Source organism: Charadrius vociferus, unplaced genomic scaffold (assembly GCF_000708025.1).
Source record: "Charadrius vociferus isolate BGI_N301 unplaced genomic scaffold, ASM70802v2 scaffold308, whole genome shotgun sequence".
In the NCBI taxonomy this organism is placed as follows: domain Eukaryota; kingdom Metazoa; phylum Chordata; class Aves; order Charadriiformes; family Charadriidae; genus Charadrius; species Charadrius vociferus.
The window spans coordinates 2,181,358-2,205,043 of record NW_009649929.1 but is presented as its reverse complement, the minus strand read 5'-3'; the positions used below and the strand labels follow the sequence as shown (position 1 = coordinate 2,205,043).

At 40.4% G+C, this 23,686-nt stretch overlaps 1 protein-coding gene across 1 annotated transcript in view; it reads left to right on the top strand.

The window, feature by feature from the left end:
- Window positions 1–23,686, top strand: part of MNAT1 (MNAT CDK-activating kinase assembly factor 1) — a 95,544-nt gene that overhangs the window by 33,328 nt on the left and 38,530 nt on the right. The window contains exon 8 of the mRNA XM_009891220.1: window positions 23,394–23,515. Coding sequence (XP_009889522.1) covers window positions 23,394–23,515 — 122 coding nt within the window. The remainder of the gene's footprint in view (window positions 1–23,393; window positions 23,516–23,686) is intronic.

Here is a 23,686-nt window from a genome sequence, read left to right as displayed (position 1 = left end):
AAGATGTTCAGAGGGCTGGAGCACCTCTCCTATGAAGAGAGGCTGAGAGAGTTGGGGTTGTTGAGCCTGGAGAAGAGAAGGCTCTGGGGAGACCTTATAGCAGCCTTCCAGTGTCTGAAGGGGGCCTACAAGAAAGCTGGAGAGGGACTTTTTACAAGGGCATGTAGTGATAGGACAAGGGGTAATGGCTTCAAAGTGGAAGAGAGTAGATTTAGAATAAATACTAGGAAAAAAAAATTCTCTATGAGGGTGGTGAGGCAGTTGAACAGGTTGCCCAGGGAAGTTGTGGATGCCCCATCCCTGGAGGTGTTCAAGGCCAGGTTGGATGGGGCTTTGATCAACCTGGGCTAGTAGGAGGTATCCCTGCCTATGGCAGGGAGGTTGGAACTTGATGATCTTTAAGGTCCATTCCAACCTAAGCCATTCTGTGATTCTAAGTTAGGGCTAATGTACTGGATTTTAACAGTGATCTAGAGTCCTGTGATCCACATACCGCTCGGTTAAATTTCATAGGATTATATATACAATATGCCTGCAACTTCCAAGTAGCGTGATGGAGAATGGTTAGCAGTAGTAAATATATTTGTCATACTAAATCTCTAGCCTTCTATTTAAGTAAAGATGTTTTGTTAAGAGTCAAGCACGTACATGCAGAGCTGTGCTTAAAGTTTTTGAACTCCGGTTTTGAAGTGTATGCCAGATAAACTTTATTTAAGTGATCTATCATAGGAACGCTTCCTGTGCACTCCAGCCCACAGACTGAAGTCTAAAACATTTAATTGGGTTCTGGCCTTACTAAGTAATTACTGTTATATCAAAGTGCATAAACATTAGACACACTATGTTGACTTAATTAATTTTTTTCTTAATGTAGGTAAGAAATGTTCTGGGTTTTTTTTGGGGGGTGGGGGAAGAATAAATCATAGTATTTGTCATTTCCTCTCCCCTCATTTATGCAATGCTGGTCTTGGGAAAGGAGACCAGATTTTGAAAATGCAGTTCTATGTCTCCCCGTATCTCTTTGCAGGATTTGTGTTTGGAATGCCTTAGGAAAAATGCCGTAGTTGAAATTAAGCTGTTTGGTGGACAGACATAATCAGAACTGCTTGACCCGATTCTGTTTTGTGGTTGGGCTCTCTTATACTGTTCTGTTAGAATAAATATTTGTTCATTTGCTTTAAGGCTTCTTTACATGGCTAAAGCAGTACATGTTTATATACACATATTAGTATAAATACAAATTAGGCCCATAAGTTTGCACAGCTGTAATGACGGGAATTTAGTAAATGAAATAGTGCCAGCACTGTTAATTGTATGGAATTGACTAGCAAGAGAAATGTACTTGTTAGTAAAGTGGCTATAGCTAGCAGTGGAGCGGATCTACTCTTTAGCTGTCAGTTTTTGGAATGGAACTGTTCTTAAGAGTTTGGGTTTTGGGGGTTTTACTCTTTTTAAATTTTTTTAAATTTTTTGTTTGGATTTTTTAATACCCTGTTTGGTTTATCGAGTTGCCCAGGAGCTTGCTTGCTTGACTCTTTACCATCAAATTTCAGAAGCACATCCGTGTGTCACGCAGCATGTTGTTTTGGTCCCATGAAAAGATGCTGCGTAGGACTAGGCTCGTTGGGAGAAGGCTGCCAACAGACTTCAGTCAGGTGTCATCTGCTCCCCTGCCTGTATGGGAACAGGCACTGGGATGGAGGAGCAAGAACTGTGCTTTAGGTCCTAATGCAGGATCCCCAAATTCCATCCTAAGCAACAGCCAGACCTGCCACTAGCTACGATAGCACAGACATGTTGTAAAGTGATCTAAGGAAAATGCTGTTTAAATCAGCCAGAGATCTTCCTATTTCTGAGTCTTATACCTCTGAATATGCTATTGCTTGAGTAGGTGTTACTGTGAGCAATAAGGAGAGATCTGACTGAAAGAAAGAAGGTGGCTGAGAGGAGAGTCCAAAAAAACAGCTGGCAGGGAAATAAAGAATAATAAAAAATTTCTCAATCATTGTTTGTTTTGGAAAGACCGTGCTTTAAGCACATGGAAATACTTTACACATTTGAGAAGTGCTGACTTCCTACATGCCTTGTGAAGGAACAGCAAATCATTCATATAATGTAAACACATTTATGGATTGTTCCAATATAACTTTTTTCAGGGCTGCTGTTCTTTTTAACAAGATACAATTTAGTGCATATATGCTCTTTTGATGCTATGTTTTGGCCAAGAGTTGCTAACATAATAAATGTTAAATATTAGAGTTTGTGCTAAATGAGCAGTGCAAAGTTATTGAACCACATTTTTAATGCAAAAAGTTGTTAAATAGTACTGCTTGATGCACTGTTCAAAAGTAAACATACCAGAAGGTAGTGCTAGGGTGAAACAGAAATAAATAGCTTGTCTGAAAGTGTGAGTATAAGCGGTCTCATTATGATGGAGATGGTACAAAAACGTGAGAGCGGACAAAGTTCCTCTGTACGGGTGGAATTTTAAGTCAGGGAAGAAAAATGAATAAAATAAGGAGCTTTGTTGCCAAAATTGCAGTGGGTATTTGTGGAATTGTATAATCATAATGCTGGGCGGGCGTCTTGAGAGGTCGTGGGTGCCTTCCCCCCTGCTGTGAGGCAGAGTTGGGGGCACTTCATGACAGGTACCTGTCTAACCTGTTCTTAAAGGCCTCCAGAGATGGAGACTCTGCATTCCCCTGAGCAGCCTCAGGTAACACAACTGCCCTTGCTTGGACATTTTAGGGGAAACTTAGTAACTGCGTGCTTCCTTGACCCCATGCAAGTTCATTTTCTGCCTAGGTAGGTGCCAAAAGCCAGTGGTTCTCTGCCTCTTTGTAGGAACTTTTTGTGTACTTGAAGTTGACTATGTAAAGAGGACTTCACAGAACTAAATATTTTAGAATTTAGATCTTAAAAAAAAAAATAGTTCAGATGCCTTAATTGTTGCTTAACAATAAAAGCATTGATTTCTTCTGCAAATGGTTGATAGACTGTCTCCACTCTGCAGTCTAGGTATGAGATGACATTTGTCAGCTGAAAAGAGGACTCTTCAGAGAGGAAGATTCTTTTAAAGAGAGCAGTAAGAATATTTTAAACATTGTAGTAAGAGCAATGAAGGATTTGAAGCCATTTAGGCAAGCTAAAGTAGTAAATTTGTGTATGTGCGTAGAAGGGAGTGTGATCTTTTTACGACGATCCCTTTTTCTTAGCACTTGTCTGCATTTGTGAGAACACTACGTTTTTTCTTCTAATCTTTTCTTCTGTTGCTGCTGATCAAAGTAGTTTTGTGTCATCCCTTCATCTCCTCTATTCTGTACCTGGAGGAGGGCTGGTGACCTGGAATGGCAGAGCCAGGCTAATGGCTTCGCAGATTCCTCTGAGTCAGCTGTCGGTTGGGTTGTGTCCATCTGTCTGGTTTTGAGAGACTTGCCTATTAGGCATGTGTGTGCAGACTTATCTCACAAACTAGTTTTATTCCCGGTTATTCCATTTTTCAATGCCCTTGAGTCTTATTTGCTGATGTTGTAGAGTATATTGACCTTGCAGTGCAGTTAGAAGATCTCCCATATGCCTATATTTTCTTCCTTGTCTGTTCTCAGGGCCTTCTTCAGACAAATTTTGGGTAAGTACAGCCTACATCTGGCTTTTCTGAAATTCTTGCCAGACTTAAAAAGTATGCAAGGGGAGCCAAGAGGAGGACAAGAGGGATGGCTGTAGTGGGAAGTAGTCGCTGGAGGAAATGTGGCAGGGTATCAAGTGCTGGCAGCAGCAGCAGTGGTGTCATAGTGGAGCATGGGACTGTAGGGATGGGGAAGCATAGGGTGGGGGGTGGGGGAGGAGGTGCTTTGGAGAGAACATGGGGGGACATCAGGCCGTTGCTCTAAGGCGGGAGATTTGGGGCAGAGTTTGGCAGAAAGGTGGGAATGAGTTGGACAGGGGAGTTTCTAGGAAGAAGGAGTAAGAGGCTCCTGCGTGGAATTAGGAATTATAGGAGAGCTCTGGGACAAAAGGATTTTGGGGAATTGGGGGTTCTGGTACTCATCTTTCTAGATCAGTGCCTGTGTAAGAAGTCTGGCATCCAGGGGCAGCAGTGAATGGTGCGTGCACAGCTGGGTGTTTTCAAATGTGACACCCCCACAAGCCTTGTTAACGAGGGTTCTGGCTGCAAGCAAGGGCGTACATGCATGACTTGTGTTTCCCACAGCATCTTCCAGTTTTCGTTAATCTTTGTTACAAGGTATGCCAGCCTTACTAATATATTAATTCCCTACAAAGAAAAAAAAATCTTCAGCGTGGTCATTGAGGACATGCTGTGTGTGTGTGCGTACCACCTTCCTGCACCTTAACTTGTGCTTAAGTGACTACAACAGGTTAACGAATGTTTGCTACAGGGTCTCAAAGGAGTCAACTTTTGAGCTTTAAAATAGCACATTCATAAATTAAAAATACATTTAAAAATAAAGGTGTATTTCAAAGGAGCTGTTGGGGGCCCGTGTTTCCAATAGTCAGTACTCATCCAGGATGCACTGGTATTGTGCTAGGGCGCTTGCAGCGAAAGATATTTTGGATCAAAGAGACAATGTTCTGTACCAAGGAGACTTCAAAAGTAATTTTCCTGAAGAATGTTTGTTCAGGTGCAGAGGGTGAGAGAAAGGAATATTGTTTTAGGCAATCGGCATTGGACATCAAAAGGTGAATTTCCCCGTATATACCTAGTCTGGACTCAGTGTGTCAGTCAAGGTGTCGCTGGAAAGGAACATTGACAGCACTGGCTACTAATGAAAGAGGAATTATCCTCATGAAGAAGTGCCTGGGTCTCTGAAAGTTTGGTTCATCCTTATTCCTCTTAAATGTGGGTTGTTTGGGTTTTTTTTTTTTTTAAGAAGAAAAACCTGAATAATGGAGTATATCAAAGTAGACAATTAACTATTTTAGTTTATTGTTCTGCTTTGCCTGAACATAGTTGCTACATAGGTAACTCCTGTATTTTGGGGAAACGTGAGGCTTAGGTGTAGTTTGTGACGTGTTATAGTTCAGCAGAATGTGTGACAGAGCAGCAAAATCCTCTGCCTCTTACAACCTATTATCTGCTTTGCATTTTATGTGGGCTCTTTTTTAAAATATAAAATACGTAAGCATATTGTGACTACAGAGAAACCTGCTTTGACTCACTTAGACAAATGTGTGTAGTAGTATGGGCAGGAAATGGAGGGACAGAGAGCACATGTGGAACCATCTATCTAAATTAGCTGGATGGGGGCCAGGAAACTAGAACTTGCAACATTTGCAATGATTAGTAGAAAATGAAATGATGGCTTTGTGTAAGAATAATGATTCTTGTATTATTCTGGGACAGTGAGGTAGATCCTGCAGGAGACAGACGGTACGTTTAAACGTGGTGCATGTGGAATTGGAAGACGGTGGAAATGTAAGTAGGTTGGAGGGAGGAACGATTTAAAACTGAGGCCTGTGCACAGGAGGAAAGCAGCATATATTTTTAGGTCTGAGGTCCATTCTCCTCTTTCGTGTCTTGAAAGAGAGGCATAAATAAATAGAGCACCACTCTCTTCTCCAAAGCATAGAAAGAGAATCACAGAAATGTGATCCTCTGCAAGACTGTCAGAGGCAGTGCTCAAGCAAACAAGAGCTGCTGGTCTGTGCTGTGTAGACGTGCTGACAGATCTAAAAGGGATCGAAGTAGGCATCCGATCCTCGCTGTCGTTAGGCAGTCTTTGGCACCAGGGCTTTGGGCTGCCTGTGTTTGTGTACCTGTGGACATGTGCACATGGCTAGCATTAAAAAAAAAAAAAAGCCATGTACATCCAAGACTACAGATAAAGATGTCCAGCTTGTAATGCTTCCCTGCAATAGGCCCTTTGAGATCAGACAAGCAAAGTTTAACTAATTGATTAGTAAATATTTGAAGAATTTTCTGCCTTTCCAAAAAGGTGGTGGTTTCTGTAAGAGCACGATGGTAATCACATTGGGAATAGCAGGGGTTTTCTCCACTTTGATTTGGTGTTGGATTCGAGCGAGATCATGACTACAAGTTCAGAAAAGGGATAACCTGTGGAGTTTTATTGTTGGATTTTCCACCAGCCACACAAAACCTCTAATATGGATAGAGTTGGAGAGCTTCAGTGTTGACTGCTTGAGTGAGGAGGTCTTGGCATAGGTCTTCAACATCTAGATCCTGGTGCTCAAGGACTGTTGGCATGATCTTGGCCGTGCCTGCACACCAAGGATCCCCCTTTGTGGTTGTTCACAGTAAAATATGATTAGGGCTTTCTTTCGGTGTGGGGGAGAGGAAGAGGGCTTGGCTTGAGAGCTGATGGGAGAATGTAGAAGGGATTGCAATGGGAACTTCATGCTTCCCTTGTCTTCACCCACTCAGTTTTCACTTTTATTCACCTTAATCTGCCTCTTTGTGGGATGATGCCTTGAGCTTGAATTCCCATTTTAACTTGTGTAGGATCTGAAGCTTAGACAGGATTAGTCCAAGAATTTATCTCAAATCAGGCAATTCTAAAATTTGTTTGGAATAAGAAGTAAAAAAAAAACCCAAACCTTTAAGTTGCAGTTTATACTAAGCTTAAGGTATCAGTTTAGTTTCATTGATAGTGTTGTGTACAGCAACTGCCTTATGCTTCTTTTTAACTTGTTTTGTGTCTGGTTAGTTAAGTGAATTTGAAATACAAAACTAAACAGATATGTCACTTTTAAAGTAACAGAAATATTTGTGAAGAGTGCTGTACTGATTTAACTATTGGTTGCTTTTAAACTCTGTGTAACTAACTTCACCTGTAGCTGAGGTGCCAGGTATAACTTTGGCGTTAAGTCTGTTTGTCTCCTAATTGAAAACCTCTGGATTTTTATTTTTAAAAAGACCCTGAATAAATTGTGGTAGTATCTGGGTTATTTTGTTTGTCATGAAGAACAAAGTCTAATTGTGGCTGCGCTTTTAAATAATTTTGAGTTATTTTTAGTTTACTTTTATTTATGAAGAGGCAAAGTACAGCATCTGCAGCTTTTCAAAATGTGAAATTTCTTCTGTGGGAAGAAACCCCCCTTTAGAACTCCAGGATACTTTATCTTTATTGTTAAATACAACACTACATGACCATGCTGGTTTACCTTCTGTTATCTTCAGCACATCTTTACTCCATCTCACTGGTAGCATCAGGCTCAGAAATGAAGGAGTGGGCTGTGCTGGAGGTAGCAGAGGAGGACCTACAGGTGGGAAGTGAATTTAGATGGTAAGAACCACTGCTGCATATTCTGCTTGGGGAAACGTCTGTCTGCAGCTCTGGAGCTGTGAAAGTGCAATGTGGACCTGGGAAAGGTGGGAGGAGAGTGTATTTTCTTATATTTGTCTATGGGGAAATTTTTGTTATTTTGCATTCAGTTGTCGTTGATTTTGCTGGCAGAAAAGGAGGAGCAGGAAAGCTAAAGAATGGCCAGCAGAGGCTTTTAGGAAGGGGAGAGAGATCCCATACCTGACATTGCCTGTGGGTGACAGGGAGGGGCACACAGAGCAGTTCTTCATTTTTGCAGTTGGGGGTGTGGGTGTGCGTGTGCATTGTCAATTGTCTGTGACAGCTGACATCGCGGGAGGGAGCTTTTTAGGGGAATTCAGAGATTTAGACAGGGAATATCTGCTTCAATCAAAATGCTTCATTTCCGGTTGATCCCAAACGACTATCAGATAAAGCCAGTTTGAACATGATTTTTGGACTGGAGTATCAATGCAACTTTAGGAGGTTTTCGTTTTGTTTTCCCCACCTTCCCTAGCAGGACATGTTTTGCTGAAGGATCAGTTAGAAAACCTGAAGGAATGTGGATAATGTGAATGATAAGGTTACTACTCTGGCCACTTTGGCAGATTCACTGAATTTAGAAAATCTGCCCCTTTCACAGTTCTTTTCCGCTTTTATATTTTTTGATTCAATTAATCTTGAATTTTTTTAATTATTTGCATAAGGGCACGCAAAGTATTAAGCGAAGGCCACAGAAAATAAATTTGTAAATACTCTCTTACTGTTCTGAAATCTAATTAAAAACGTGTAAACTTCATCATTCATCATTTTACCATAGGAGTGTATTTCTTATGGAGACAGTCTAATATCCTGCAGCGACTTCATGGCATTACAAAAATAATTAATGGACCCTTTTAGGGCAATGTGTGTTGCTACAATGTGGAATAATACTTCAGTGTTGTAAGTGAATGGTGTGCTAGGAAACACTAATCCCTCGTGTATAGTAACAGGAAGTATGAATATTACTTATTAATAATAATATAAAACACCTTAGCACACATGTTTTTTTTTTTTCTGGGCATGTCTACCTTTTCGTAAACAGTGAATTTTAATTACAGAAAATTGGTGAGAAGCAAGAACAATTTGTGTAATTAAGAAGATCTGTTTGTTTAAAAGCTTTCAGAAGTTGTAAAAGATGGAACTTAGCTGTATGCGAAGGATGAATGTTGTGCAATAATGCCCCTTCATTCCCCTTTCATAATAAATCTCCACAGAGTATTCATCTAAAGGGCAGGATGCCAAAAAGAACAGGTTTGACTTGTCTGTGAGGATTTACACCACAGTAAAATGCACAACTGCTTTTGTAGAGGTCATTGTGAAGGTCACAGAGCCAGTATGCACTGCTGAATGAGAGCAGCCTGTGACAATGGTGTGAGAGGTTGGACGGAGTGAAATCAATATTTAAAACCTCATATGAAATGTAGCAATAAGCTGGAATCATTAAAACATGACTTCAAAGCATGTATGCTGTTTTGCAATAAATTAATGGTCTCTCTTGCAGAAGTTTGCATCTCATACACTCTGCTGAATGTAGCTTCTCGGTCAAAATGCAAGAATTTTGGCGATTCCTGGCAATTAACATTGAAATAACTTAGTATGTCTAATATGAACACTCTCAAACCATTAATGGTTGCGCCTCTATCCAGTTTTTAAAAAACGGTCATTGATATTGAAGTGGATTTAATTACCTGAAATTTGGCACACCATTTTTACAAATAAGGTCTGAGTTTGACCATAGGGTCAGTATGTCTTTAAATAAAAGACGATGAGCATTTCGAATGGCAACCAGCCATCGGTGGGGTTTAGTGCAGAGATTAATTAGTAAACTTCGGAATGCGCTACAGCAAATGCAGCTGATTGGCAATAGCATGTGGAGCAGCAACTGGTGGAAAGCTAGTGCTGCTGAGCAGCAGAGGTATTTCCAAAAAGACTTAAGAGTGCTGTGATGTGCTACGCTTTAAATGGCACTGTCCTGATTGTATCAAACCACCAGTTTTCTATTTATGCAGCCTAGTAAATGCACAGATTAAAGAAATCTGATGTGCATTTAGAAAGAAAGCAAGTTGTCTTTTATTTTTGAGATATGATTAGGTGCACCCCATCAATAAACAGGTATGCCCTTGAACATCAGAGTACAGTGGATGGTGGTTTGTCTGCATTGCCTTTTGCAACTTTTTTACTAGGAAGACAAATGTCAAGCGTACTGTCGAATGCTGAGTTATGATTTACTTGAAAATGACATTGAAGTAAACACAATTATTTCAGTGGCTATTTTGGTAAACGATTTCTTAGAATTCTAGTCTACTTTTTAAAATTATATTGATTACTGAGTGTGTGTTTGGATGATTTATAATTGTTTACTGTCTTTTTAAGGTTTTAAATACATGATTAGAGAAATTTGGAAACTTTCTCTGTCAATTAGCTTTTTAAGGATGCTTGGCCTATTTGGTATGAGTAATGGACCCCATTACATGTAGTCTCTAGTAGGACTATTTTCTCAATTTGTGTGGGCCGTGGTATTGAGGCCCAGATAATAAAATTAAGATGATTTATGTAATAACTACTCTTGAGAGAGTACTTGGAAGCCCTATATAGTTCTTAAAATCTCTCTTGATATTGTATTACTCTCTTGATGCCCACCTTCAGTTAGAGAGGCGTGGACAAGCATCCATTTAAATCAGTAAGAAAACTCCTACCAATAGCAGTGGTTGTTTGCTTCAGAAATGACCCGTGCAGCTTGACTAGCCTGGGAAAATCTTACTATACGTATCCTGAGTATTGAGCAAAAGTCTGCCCTTGTGGACTGGTTAATGGTATCACTGAAATAGTCACATTAAAAAAATTTGATCTAAAACTGGCAGAGGTGGTTGATCTCATAAGATAAGGATTGTCTTGGCTTTGACCCAGAAAACCCTGAAGGATGTGCTTTAAAATTAAGCAAGCAGGTACACTTCTTGCCTTAACTCAGCTCTGCCACTTTGTCCTCATTGCGTTTCAGTCCCTAGCGCCCTGCAAGGTATCGTGGCAGATCTATGGACCAGGCAATAGCAGATGCTGGTGTCTAATACCTGGTTGTGGGCTGCTCGTCTTCTAAGCTGTTGGAACGGTCTATGGAGGGACGAGGAGCGGAGACGGGTGTCGTCGAGGTGCTGGTTGTTTCTCTGGAGACCTGTTTCTGCAAGCCTCTGCTTCCTAGACACTTGTGTTTATTGCCATAGGTAATTGCAGCAAAGCGGATGGGCTCAGTTTACGCAGTCAGGTTTAGGCTTGCTTGGCTTTGTTGGGCTGGACTTTATGGGCCACAATCCAGACAAAGTAATCGGTATGCAACTGCTCCTTTGACTTTGCGAGGCTTTTTGTGTGCTTAAAGCTGGGTAGTTTTCTAAGCTGAATCAGCATTGCTGAATCTGGGTCTAAGCCCCAAGTTAAGTCTGTGGAAAAAATTTCCTGATAGCAAATAGATTTGTTAGCTTGACATGCCTTTAAATGAATTGCATGTATAAGTCTGAACAGGATTAGGACATTACAAGGTCTTGCAAAATGTTCAAGGATAGTATTTGTTAAAAACTGTTTTAAGACATGCCCTTTGATTATTTGTGTGTGTATCTGTGCATATACATATATAACAGAAACATCCATGCACACAGAAAGCATTTCATTTAAAAACACAGTATTTGAGCACTGTAGTCAGTTCTCTAATTATGGAGACTTGGTTGTTTTTTAAAAACTAAATCTGCTCTGTGTATGTACAATATACGCATCCAAGTACATTACAAAGCATTATGAATAATTAAAAGCAAACTGTAGCCTTCCTCAGAAACAAATGTAGGTATATTCAGTGATGCATTATCCTGGCTGAGCTGCTGGTTTGCTGTGACTCAACTACTTGTATGAATTACAGAGCGCTCTTTGTAGCACTTGAGGGTTGCCTTTTAGTATTGGTCTAAATCTAAGATATGAAAGATTAAACAAAGTCTGAATTTCCTTGACTTTCCTTGATAGCAGCAAACAGTCACTGCAACTCCCTGGGTTTGCTAATGCCCCGAAGTGACCGGCTTAGCTGCTGGAGTAGCTGAGGCTGGGGGTTATGTGATTTCATGAGGTGAGCTGCTTTTAGGCTCTGGCAGGCTTTTTTCCTTGTAGGTCTCTTAGACACACCAGCTATCAATGCTCAGTCCTAGCAACCAATGTTTCAGCCGACACTGCAAGGGCTGTGAAAAACAGACAGGGGAGAGAAAAGTTGATGCAGTGTCGTGTTTCAACTGTGACCCAAGAATAATGTTGAAACTGAAGGAGAAAACATGGTTTTCTCACTATATTGCCAGTTGATAAAATGTGATGTCCAGAGCTAAGGCAAAGTTATTTAGGCTGCTGGTAATTTAAAGGGCTTGGTTGTTTGTTAAAGCTTTTAGATACGGCCTTGCCGTCTTTTTCTGAAAATAAAATTTTCCTGGGAGTTATACGTCTTACCTTCAGTTTCTTTTTCTTATAAAATCTTGGACAGTTCAAAACAAAGCAAACCCCCAAAAATTCACCCTGTATGTATTAAGCCAAATGTGCTGTGAAAGCTTCTTGAACGCTGACCTTGGCACAATGAAATTAATGATTATAGTCCAGCAATGGTGGTGGTGGGGGAAATACCCCTCCAAACTGTCAGCACTTGGGAAAGGAAACACAAAAACCTATTATTATTCGTATGTACTCTAGAGTTTCTGATTTGCTCCCATTGACTTGAGTGATACGGTATCATTTACTCCAATGCCTGTAGCGACGGGTTTGTGTTTCATGTAATGAACTGGAACGGCGATGCAGATGCACAGTAGCCCAGTGTAGCTGAATGGATGGCTTCCAGGTAGATGGAGACTTGGGCTGACCGGCTTAGGAGGCAATTCTCTGTGGTCAGCCAAAAATCGGCTCTTGCTGGTGAGTCTAAAAGTGTGTGCGCGCGTGCTGAGTCAGTTTCTTATATACCTGTATGATTGTACCACTGATTAGACTCAAAAGGCTTGGCAAATCCTATTTGTGTGGGAAGCTCAAGTGCAAAAACTTGCCTAATTTACTTTATTTAAATCAATATAATCCTGCTTAAGGCCTTTTGGAAAGCACATCTAAGTGAACGGTGTTTTAAGTTAACGCAGTATCTTTCGTGTTTCATTTGAAAAGGGTGTGCTTATGGTTACCTTATACAAACTTTTGCCATATTAAATGTGGAGGGACTCAATTCTCCTGCATGCACACATTGTCTTTTGTGAAATTTGTACTTAAAAGATTTAATATCTTCAAGTTTGCTTTATGATCAGCAATTCTTTGAACTCGCAAACAAGAAAGTGTGGATAACTTCAAATAGATATTTGAAGTCTGATTTTAAGGAATGCTTATGTTGGCTTTGACCTTACAATGTGAAGTTTGATTTCTGTCTCAAAACTGCAGCGTTCTAGCGGAAACGTAAATGCAGTCTGAACTTTTTTTAGATCTCTTTAAAATATGCTCTGTCTCTTAAAGACAGGGGCTTTATTCCAGAGATCCTGGATATTCAAACCCTGGAAACATATTTCTGTTCGCAAAGGCCCGGATTCAGCAGCTGATCTCTAATGAGCAGACCTCGCTTTCACGTCCTTTCGTTCAGGAGACAGCAATTTGTGGTGGTTTAGACTTGAATATAACATTTTTGGTAATTGTGAAGCTTCGTAGAATGAAGGAAGGGCTAAGGGTGGAAGCTGACTGAGGTGATTTAGAGTTTTATATAAGCACATAAAGCTGCAAGTTGTCTTGTTGTGTTTGGTTTTGAAAAGCACTTATTAACTACTTTGACATCTCGCTTTTATTCTCGAACATCTGCTTTAGATTGTTTGCCATAAAAGTGTAAGAATTAATCTTGCCCGCGTTTTTGTTATTGCTACCAGAAACCAAACTATTTTTATTACTTCTTGTGTAGGGATGTGGACCCTGAACTATTTTCAGAGTTGAGGAGAAAATGAGTTTGTATTTTATTTTATTTTTTTCTCCCTCATGCTCCCCCCCCAAGCTTACAGGTAAAGTTAATTAAATTATAGTTTTTAAGTGCAGAAAGATGTTGGGTGTGGCTCGTTTAACTGTATAGCAAGCTCTACTTTTCTTTATTTGGCCCAATGTTATGAGTTTTAAGGGAATTCAAATGATCAGCTCATTTTGGCTTGTTTCTTGGAACAGCAGCTGCCCAGAGCCGGGTAAGACATTTGCATCCTCTATGGAGAGGATAGCTTAGTGCATATTTTACTGTATGGAAATAATACATGAAAGTCAAAGAAATTAAAAACTTCCTATATGTTTAGTCCTTTGATAAGCAAATGTTCATAATAATTATTCTTGGGGCTTCCTTTTTCTTAGATTACAGCTTGTTTGTGTTGTTTCCCAAGAAGCAGTAAGTAGCTGTGGCATGTGATGTCAGTATAAGCCCTGATATGCAGCACGCTGCATTTGGGTGGTTTCTTTCTCTGTGTTATGTATTATTAAATTCCAGGGCGTTCTGCTGATGTGGGCTCATCCAGTACTTATGTCAGAGCATATAGTAATCTTCCTTTCTACAATGGAAGTGTTGTTTTTAAGGCAAAACTGTCTTTTTATAAGCCTATAGCAGGAAATACTTGGGCAGCCTCTCTAACTTGCTCGAAATCTGATGTTTGTGCTGCAGTTGCTTTCACAGCAGTCTCCTCTTTCAGAATCTGTGGTGACACTTGCTCTTTTTTATTTGAATAGAAGTGTTGTAGCAAAAGGGTTCACAAAGGAGCCAGTGAACAAGATAAAACAGATAAAGCATCTCTTTATTTTATAAATAGGTAAATAGGATTTTTCTGGGACTAAGGGAAATTACCGTTTGATTGTATGGCTGTTTTGCTGCCAGCTTCTATTTTCTCTAAATGAGATTGTAGATTTTTCATGGCAGGAGCCATTCCTTTTTCTTTGCACTAAGGATGCCTTAGATGTTTCTGGTTATTGTGCTTCAAGGAGTTACAAAGCTGTAGCCACTGAAACCAGAGTAATGCTGTAGGCCATGGTAGTTCTTGGGTATGCGGAGGGACTCTTTCTGCAATGCTCTCGGGATCACCCAGGACTTACAAATAGACTTTCTGATCCTGTGAAGGTCTGTAAATCCTGTCCAAAGTACTGCTAAAATTCAGGTGCCATTGGAAGTATACACAACTTTAAAAGCTGTCACGTGTCTGTAGTTCAGATTTAAGCATTGTTTTGATATAGCCACTTAAAACATAGATGGAAACTTGCATGGAAAGAAACTAAACCTCTCTGGAAGGACAAAAGAGTATGTTTTATGCAGATTAAAAATGCAGTAGCTTCTGCCCCAGGGAGGTTTGTGGTTTTTTTTTTTTTTTTTTGTTTAGTTTGACAAAACTAATGTGCATTTTCAAAGCAGTGCCATGAACTGTGTGTTAGGTTTGCAGTGTGTCTCTTCCTGTCCCCGGAATAATCGACTAACATCTACGTGCGCGCTTTGCATGCAAATGAGGAAAAAAGCCTGGAAACAAAACTACTTTTCACTTTCTTAAAAGCAGTAATTTTTAATATGTTGCTAACAGGTTTCAGTTTTCACTTAAAATTTGTCCACAAATGTAAATGTAGTCCACAGATATTGCCAAGGCGTCTCATGTACTGCTACTGCCTGATGATACTTTCTTCATTTTTTCTACTTTAAAATTCAGTTTTTCTAAATCCCTCCTTTTTATCTTTTTGCCTGTTTCTAATAATTCACTCTGATGTTCGTTCTTCCTGTTTTTCCTATTCTGTTCATACTCTTCCTTTCATCTGCCTTTATTGTCTTTTTCTTCATGTTTTATTCCTTTTTTTGTCCCCGTTGCTATAAAAACTTCCCTGCTTTCTTTTGCCAGACAGTTATCAACCTTTAGCAGTCCCTCCTTAACATCTAGCTATTCAAGGAATCTCATTTTATTTCTTCTCTTTATCAGGCAGACATAAGCCATGCTGAATGTGGTGTTCTGCATCTTTATCAACATTTATCTGGGTCTAGGCTGTACGCTCAGTAAAACAGGGAATATGTCTCTGACTTTCTCGCACACACGGAGTTTCTCATCTTCTACAGGCTGAGGTCAGCTTTCTGTTCTGTTTTGTTATTTTAAGCAGTCTTTCTTTTTAAATCATCCATCAGACTCTACATTCCTTAAAAACGATACTATATGGCTGTGGCTATTTGGAAGGGGGGGAGCTGTTTTAGAGGATCCCAGGAAAGAGCAGATAGTGGAGTACAGCGCTGTATGGTTCTTTATGAGCTTCTATTCTACTAATGAAGCAGCTAATTTTTGCAGGTTCTGCTGTTCTCCAGGGAATCCTAAATTTTCTTGCCTAATCGAGGGATCATATCAATGTAACTCTCAGCTTTACTGCAACAAAATAAGAACACCAGTAGATTCAGCTGTACGAAGACTCAAACAATTGTCACCGGTCAGTGAGCAGCTATTGCTGTGCTCTGATCTTCGCTGGTGTGTCTGTCCCTCGCTTAATGTTACGCGTTATGATACACAAAGTGGAATTTGTCAAATCGATTTCTGTTTCACATCCCTTGAAAAATTAGGCCCTTAACATGGGTATTTATAACAATATTATGTTAAAGCTTTTTATGCTGTAGTTAGACTGGCTACTACAGAGCTTGTGCTTTGTTGATAGCCAAATCGAAATTATCAAGACTCCAGAAGTGTGATGGTAGAGATGCCACAAAAGTTTGCTTAATTCTGCTTAATGCTCTATTACTAACATAGCACATTGAGAACTGGAATAACAAACTGAACTGAACATCACCTTTGATTCACCTCTGGTGAAAGTTTATCTGTGAAAAAATGGGAAGAACCTGTGGTAGCACCCTGAGAAGGGCCATGTGCGAGCCCAGGAAAGCCACAGCAGGAGAAAAAAAAAAGTGTGAGCCGATAGTGAGGTTTGCAAATGCAATTGGTGTTCCCAGTGTGTCCAAATACCACACAGCAGCCAGTTCATGGCATGGCTCTTCAATCTAGCTGAAAGTGGCCAAGAAGATATCACGTGCAGGCTTAGAGCACCTGGGAACCAGAGCAAAAAGTGTGGAAGCAGCTAAACTTCTCCGTACAGCATGGTAGATTGCAGAAAAGCAAGTGCTTAGGAGCTGTGACCAAGTTAGGAGCAAGATTGAGAAACAAGTGCTGAAAACCAGGAGGGTGACCTGTGGGCTTGTTAACATGAAAATGTTGTTGTGTTTTAATTCTTTGTTTCCAGAAACAATGCTGTCTTGTGTACTGGGCTGTTTTTTGAACAGTGCTGGAGATTTTGAGGAAAGCTTGGCAGTTTCTGCCAGAACTCTGAAGTGTCTGTTGAAAATGAGAAAGTGACTCGTGGCAGCAAACATCCAAACTATCCCCTGAATCCCAACTGGGCTCTAGCAGCCAGTGCTGGAGAGGACAGTACCAAACGGGCACAGCGATCCATTGATGTGAAGAAAGGGCACTAGGCTTTTCTGTGAAGAGAGTAGTCGCTAAATCCTGGTACTGGCGCTGACCCAGAAGAATTGTATTTTGGTGTGTTAGATGGACACGGGCTTTATTCTGAGAGATTAGAGAAATGGGGCTTTTTGGCAGGAGCTTAAAGGTGAGTTGTGTCAGGTAATTACTTATGTCAGAAAGTTGTAAAGGAAAATTCTGGAGGCAGCTAGAACTGGTGGTGTGATTTGGCTCATCTCACTCTGTGGTTAATTTTCCAGGTACCTATTTGCATATAACCAAACACATATATGTGTCTTAATAGCTTCTTCAGTGCTGTTGAGCTCTTGCTGTATTTCTGACATTCCTAAAGAAAGCATGTCTCATAAACCTGTTGTGGCATTCAAAAATCAAATTAAGTTACCCGGGGAGGGGGGGGAAAGTCTAAGTTTAGTCAGATTATTAGTAAGCATCTGAAATCACCTACCCCAGAGAGAAGGGGGGTGTCAGTCTTACCTTTTTTTGTCTTGCCACCTGTGGTCAGAGTCTGTTTTTGAGATCAACAGGAAAATGTACGTTGATTTTGTTGGTTTCTGTCAGATCATTTGTTCTTTTTCTGTCTTGCTACTGGCATATCCCCATAGCACTTTCTGTAATTGAGTAAAGAAATTAGATTTATTGTTGGTTTCCAAGAGCAGAAGAAAGAGCAGTTGATTTCAGATATTTAAATCTTTGGAAGAGCCTCACTGGCATAGGAATTTTAGGCTAACAAATGGAATTATGCATTTTAGTTTGACATTTTTCGTGTTTATTTAAGAAAAGCTGTGGAAGACAGAGAGGGTAAAGGTTAAAATAATATTAACTGAGCCCTCCAAATCTATCAGTTTCATTCTCTGTTTCCTGGGTATTTCTGTAGTCAAAGAAAGTAGTTAATCAGAATCAGAAAGACATTAGCATTGCTGACATGGACTTGTCAATAGTGAATTGGGAGGGTGGGAACTGAAAAAAAAAAAAAAGCCACACAAACCCCAACCCCCAGCTTTTGGCTCAGACTGCATTGCCTAAGATATTTGCATTAATGTTGTTCTGTAAGAAATTCTATTAACGTGAAATCTTTCTAAAACCTGAATTCTGTTGTGAGCTTAACAGTAAAATAGTATTGTAAGACTGCTTATACTGAAAAATTTAAGGAATTTGTAGTATTGTTTTAACATTCACTTGAGAGCGTTTGGATAATTGCACACCCAAATGACAGTGTATGTATCAAAAAGGGTCTTTGTTAACCTTTCTGTCATGGCACATACAATCAAAGCGATGCTCGGGATAGGTTTTAGCAGCGTCATGCCCTGGCATCCCACAGTGCTGGGTTTCTTTTCAGCTAGCTGTGTGCTCCTTACACCGGGCTGGGGAGGGTGACCTGATGGTGAAAAGAGTTACATAAAAATAACATGGCTGCAAACAGACTTAGTGAGACCGAGCACGTAAATATTAGTATTTCTGTTATCTGACATGGGTGCTGTTTTCTGGTAGTGTGGCAACAGCAGACCTGAGTAAGTTCCTAAGCAGAGAGAAATTCAAAAAGTAGAAAGATTGGCTACATCATCTAGTCCAGCCGCTTCTAGTACAGAAACATGCTTTGTCTGGACAAGTTCTAATGACCCCAGTCTCTGGCTTCTGTCTCATGCCTGGGGATGTTTTTGTGGCATAGTTGTTCCTCCTCTTTCCTCTACAAGTGCATTTTTGGTGTCAGTCTTCTTTCTCCTCCTCTTTGGCACTTGAGAGATTTCTGAGAAGACTGTCAGTTGTTATTCCTTTTTGCTGCCGAGGGAAGGAGGTGAAGGAAAGCAATGTCATTTTGGAGACAGGGAAAGGGAGAGACGACAGGATGAGAAGGGTGAACGCTGCACCTTGAGCTGATATTTCTGGACTCTGTGTGCTAAAATAACCTCTTTCTGCTAGCAGGCAAATACCGATACGCCTGGCATTTGCCAGGAGTCCCTTCCTAAACCCCTATGTGAAAGGTGCACTGATAACCTTTAATTTTGTTGCTCTAATAGCTGCGACTTTTCCTAAAAGGCCATTGTTTTTTGTTTAAAATAAGCTCCTTGTCACTGCAAGGGCAGCTCTTCTCAGTATATAATCTATGGCTTTTTTTTCTTAATGCCATGTTCTATCACAGTCTGAAACAAAAATTGGCCACTGCTTTTGTTTCTTGTTATTTAAGCTGAGAGCTGCCTCAAAGAGTGTATCTAGGATAGTAAAAAGTGAATCAGCCAGTCAGTTTTACTTGTAATGCAAAAACATTTAATACCACCTCCTAATTTAATCCTGTATCTCTCATCTAAAACTATACAGTACATGAATAGAAAGTCAGTTGCTCACAAATCCATTGCTGTGCAGTCTTTTACATAAACAAAGTCATAAGGATAAGCAAATGCCTTCCTTCTAATTAGCAGTGTGTTTTGTGGTTCCATACATTCCAAAACGTAATAGACAGCTACAGTGCCTAAAATAATCCCAGAGAAAAAACTTGTATGCCACGAAGATAGGGGTGGGAGGGAGAGGAGGCAGGAAAATCTGTTGTCTGTGTTCTTGGAAGCCTTTTCTATCCCCACTTGGATACTGTCAGCTTCTTTTACACAAACATTACAGCATCCAAGGGGAATTAGAAATACTTACCCATGACCACAATGTCAGATCTTAGGTTTGTCAGGAGAAAGCAATGCAAAAGCAGGATCTTGGACCTACTGCTTTCATTTTGGTTTTAGCATGCTGATAAATGCCTCCCAATGCTGGAAAGAGGTAAGGCTGGCTGTCTGGGTGGAATACAGGAAATTTAAAAATCTTACCTCATAGATGTGAAATGGTTTCTGGATCTGTAAAAGTGCTGTGTAAGTCTGAAGTAAGAGTTACTGTCTTTTGTGATGTCTATGAAGTTACACAACCGCTTTCCTTTTTTACCAGTCTTCTATGGAATGGCTAGAAGCCACTCAGGACAGGGACACAAAACTGAGATGCTGCTGGTCAGATAGTTTGTAACTGAGATAATGTTGGTCAAATTGAGCCTTTTAACTTCAACAAGAGTTATTACTGAGAAGAGTTATTATTGTAAGTGTACTTTATCATAACATCAGTGAAAAGAACTTTTCACTGTTTCATTGGTTCCCATTCCAGCATTTTTATACCAATTTGTGCCATACCCCTTGTTGTGACCGTGGTGTAATCTGTGCAGGGCTGAACAAGTTGGAAGCCCCGCGAGCTCAGGAGGCTGCCTGGCTACGCCGCTGTACTTGCATTGCAAGGAGTCGGCAGTGTAGATACAGCCTGTTCACATCCAAAACATCTACAGAGCTGATGTGGTTGCAGGGCTTGACCAGGCTTCAGCCCCTTTCAGGTGCAAATATATATTGTAACTCTTATGCTTCCATCTAACCCTTTCCCAAATCAAGGCAGGCTAAAATCCAGTTTGTAAGAAAAAGCCTTTACTTAAAGGTCAGACAGCTATAGGTCAGGAGCAGCAGCCGGTCATGTTTTTTTTTTTTTTTTTTTCTTTCCCCCCCTGTTGCTAAGTGGAATGTAATCCATGTCAACAGAGCCCATCAGTTAAAGTTGTGATTTTGGGAAATGAAAACAAATGAGCTGTGTCATACAGCTGCACAATCTCCTTGAGGTGCAGATCTGCTGTATGGGCACAAACCAATGCAGTTGTTCTGCCATGCAAAAGTATGTACTCTTTCCTAACACTTGCGCCTTCGCCCTGTACATAAGTGGGAGAGATGTAGGAGAGAGCCAGTGCTTTAAAAATGGTCTTGATGAACCCCAAATGAGCTGCCAATAATTAATGGTGAAGATATTTCATTATTGGAACAACTTACCTAGGGAATGTGCCTGGACCTTTATGATCTGAAATCTTTAAGTCTAGGTTGGGTACCTTTCAAAAGAAGGTGCTTTGGCTGAACTGCCAGTTCTTGGGTTTTGTACAAGAACACGAAATGTCTTGGCCTGTGTTGGACATGAGGTCAGACCAGCTCAGGGATGGATAGTTTCTATATGCTGCTCCTCTTCAAATGTTCAACTTCTGCTCTCTGGGCCACCACAGTGGGTTGGTTTTGCAATACCGCACTTCACAGAAAGGTCCTGGCATGGCTCTGTGCCTTCCCCATAATGTATATACTGGTGCCTGCCATACAGCTGGTGTGCTGACCAGTCAGCCTCCCCATGGTTCATAGGCAGCTCCCCTGCAGTTACCTGCTGGTCATAAGAGAGTAAATAACCATCATGATCCCTTCTGACCTCTGGCACCTTGGGAACCCCACAAAGAGAGGAAGCCAGAGAAAACACTTTCATCCCTTTCGCCCAGGAGTCCCCAGACAGAGATGGGCATCTGTAGCAGCGTAAACAGTGGTGGTGAAAGAGGGTTGTGACGACCCCAATCCATTTGTTGGGAGCCTTCCCATGTCTCCTGGCCAGTGTCAGCAGAAGTTGCACTCATTAAAAAAGTGTTAGGAATGCACCCGTGGCAACTCCACTAACGGTGAGCAGCTGTTCTGGTGATGCCCTCCAGAGATGCAGCTCAAGCAATCTGAGCTGCTCATTTTTTCCTCACACAAGTAATTTCCCCAAATATTTATCATGGTTTTGATTTTTGCCTGAAACTGAATTTTCTTTTCTCTGGCTGGAGTAAAATTGCTCTAGATTTGGAAAGACTGAGACTCTTTTACTCACCAGATAAGGTTGTACACATGTAAAATGTTGATATGTCTTTCCCTTTGGTTTGGTTAGAGACAAAAGTATTGTTAAAAATTTAAATCGAAAAGTCTTATTTGAACTTTATTCTCTTACAATGGGTGTAACATGCCCACATGAGTGTGGTTACAAAGTATAATATTTTCATGGACTTGAATAAACTGTAAATTGACAACTTCTAGCAATATAAAAACACCTTGCATTTGTATCTTAAAATATCATGAAGTAGGATTAAAGCTGAATTTTTAACCTTTCTTTTCCTACTTTTTTTTTTTTTTTAAAAAAAATGTGTGGTTGCCTGGTTTTAATGTTGCAGCAGCAGTTTGTGGCCCAGAAATAACAGTATGCTAACTATGAAAGTTGGAGTGACTCATGGCTGACTTGAGAACTGTATTCACCACGTTTCACCTTCAGGAGACTGCCACTGTAACAGTATCAGCAGCAGCCCTGCCAGGCTCCTGGGCAGTGCAGAAAAAGGCCAGAGCTATCTGTTCTCATCACACACACACGAGTCATTTTCAATGGAAAAGTGAGTTGCTGGTATTTCCATAGAGATTGGCCTAGATCCGTGATGGTACATCTCAAGGACTTACGTCTTCAATTTTCTTAGCTATTTTCTGCAACTCTCTAAACAAAAATATCCATGCTCCAAATTCAGAAAGGTCACTGTCTTCAACCACAAATTTAATTAACAGCTTACCCCTTCTATTGACTTTTTTTTTCCTTTCTATTTAATTTTAACCCAGTGTCCCACATTAGGAGCCTTTAGTTTCTACTTGAGGGAGTAGATGTTTACATGAGTGGCCCCAGGGAAGTGAAGCTCAGTAAGTGATCACCAGTGGGAGCCAGGGTTATATGTGGCATTACACCGTGGAAAGCTTCCGATCTCCCGTTGCAGACAAAATGTCTACAAAAACAATACTACCACTTTCCTAAATTCCTGCATTTTGCAGATGTGAAGCTTGGTTTCTACAGGGGAAGCCAGGCTGTTTTGGGGGAGCTCACAGTGCTCTGTGTTTTTGCTGCTGCTGCTAATTTTTGTGAGCACCGTAGAATACAGTAGAAAATTGAAACTGTGTGAAAGATCAACAAATCAGTGTAGAATGTCACGCAGCAACATCTGTTAACTTTGGCTCTATCTCATATCCTCCTGACCCCTCCTTTCCAGCCACAAGTCTCCTGTTTTGTGAGAGCTTGGAGTGATAGGGACTTGGGGGGGGGGAGGTGAAAATGTCTAGCTGTTTCTTAGTGGTCTGAAGGGCTTGCAAAAGTACCATCTGGAATGAAAGTTTTACGTTTTTGTGTTTCTGTATTTTTAGTTATGAAACAAATGGGAATTTGCTGAATGAATTAATTGTATTGTGCTGTAAAAGTCTATCTTGAGAGCCATTATATACAGGAGCTTACAAAACCTGCAGAGAGAAATGAAAGCGGCTTCCCTTTCTAATTAGGGCTTTCAGGAAATCATTGATTACAGAATCAAATAGGGTTGCTCAGAGGCATTTGTTTGATATTATTGCTGATAAACGAAATTTTTACCTAATAATAATTTTACTAGTGATAGTGGCAGCACCTGCACTCTCTAATGGTAAGCCTGCCTTCAATAAAACTTCCCCCTTTCCTCCTACCTTGTCCAAACGGTTATAGCTAATGAAACATTATTTCCAAATTGTAGATCCCAGTAAAAAATTTAAATCATGAAGAAATGAGTGATACAGTAGACAGTATGTTCTTAATGGGCTGGTCTTTGTCTGGACCAGGTTAATGGTATAAGCTGGTTCTTGCATTGCATTTAAAAAAAAAAAAGTCAAAACAAAATCTTGACCCAATATGTAGAAATCTTTTACTTCTTTTTTTTTTTTTTCTTAAACAGGGTCAGCATATTTCACTAGCTCCCATTCAAAAGCTAGAGGAAACTTTGTATGAGTACCAGCCTCTGCAAGTGGAGACATATGGACCAAAAGTTCCAGAGCTTGAAATGCTGGGAACGCTGGGGTAAGTAACACGGCAAGTTTTAATTCCCATTTCATGGCATTATAGGCTGGGTCTGTTACCATCTTCAGTTTGCCAGCATGTAGGGGTCTTTCTTCTTTCTTTCTTTTTTCTTTTTTTTTTTTTTAAGGATCTTAACGAAATATTAGACTTCCTGCCCAACTAACATTTTGT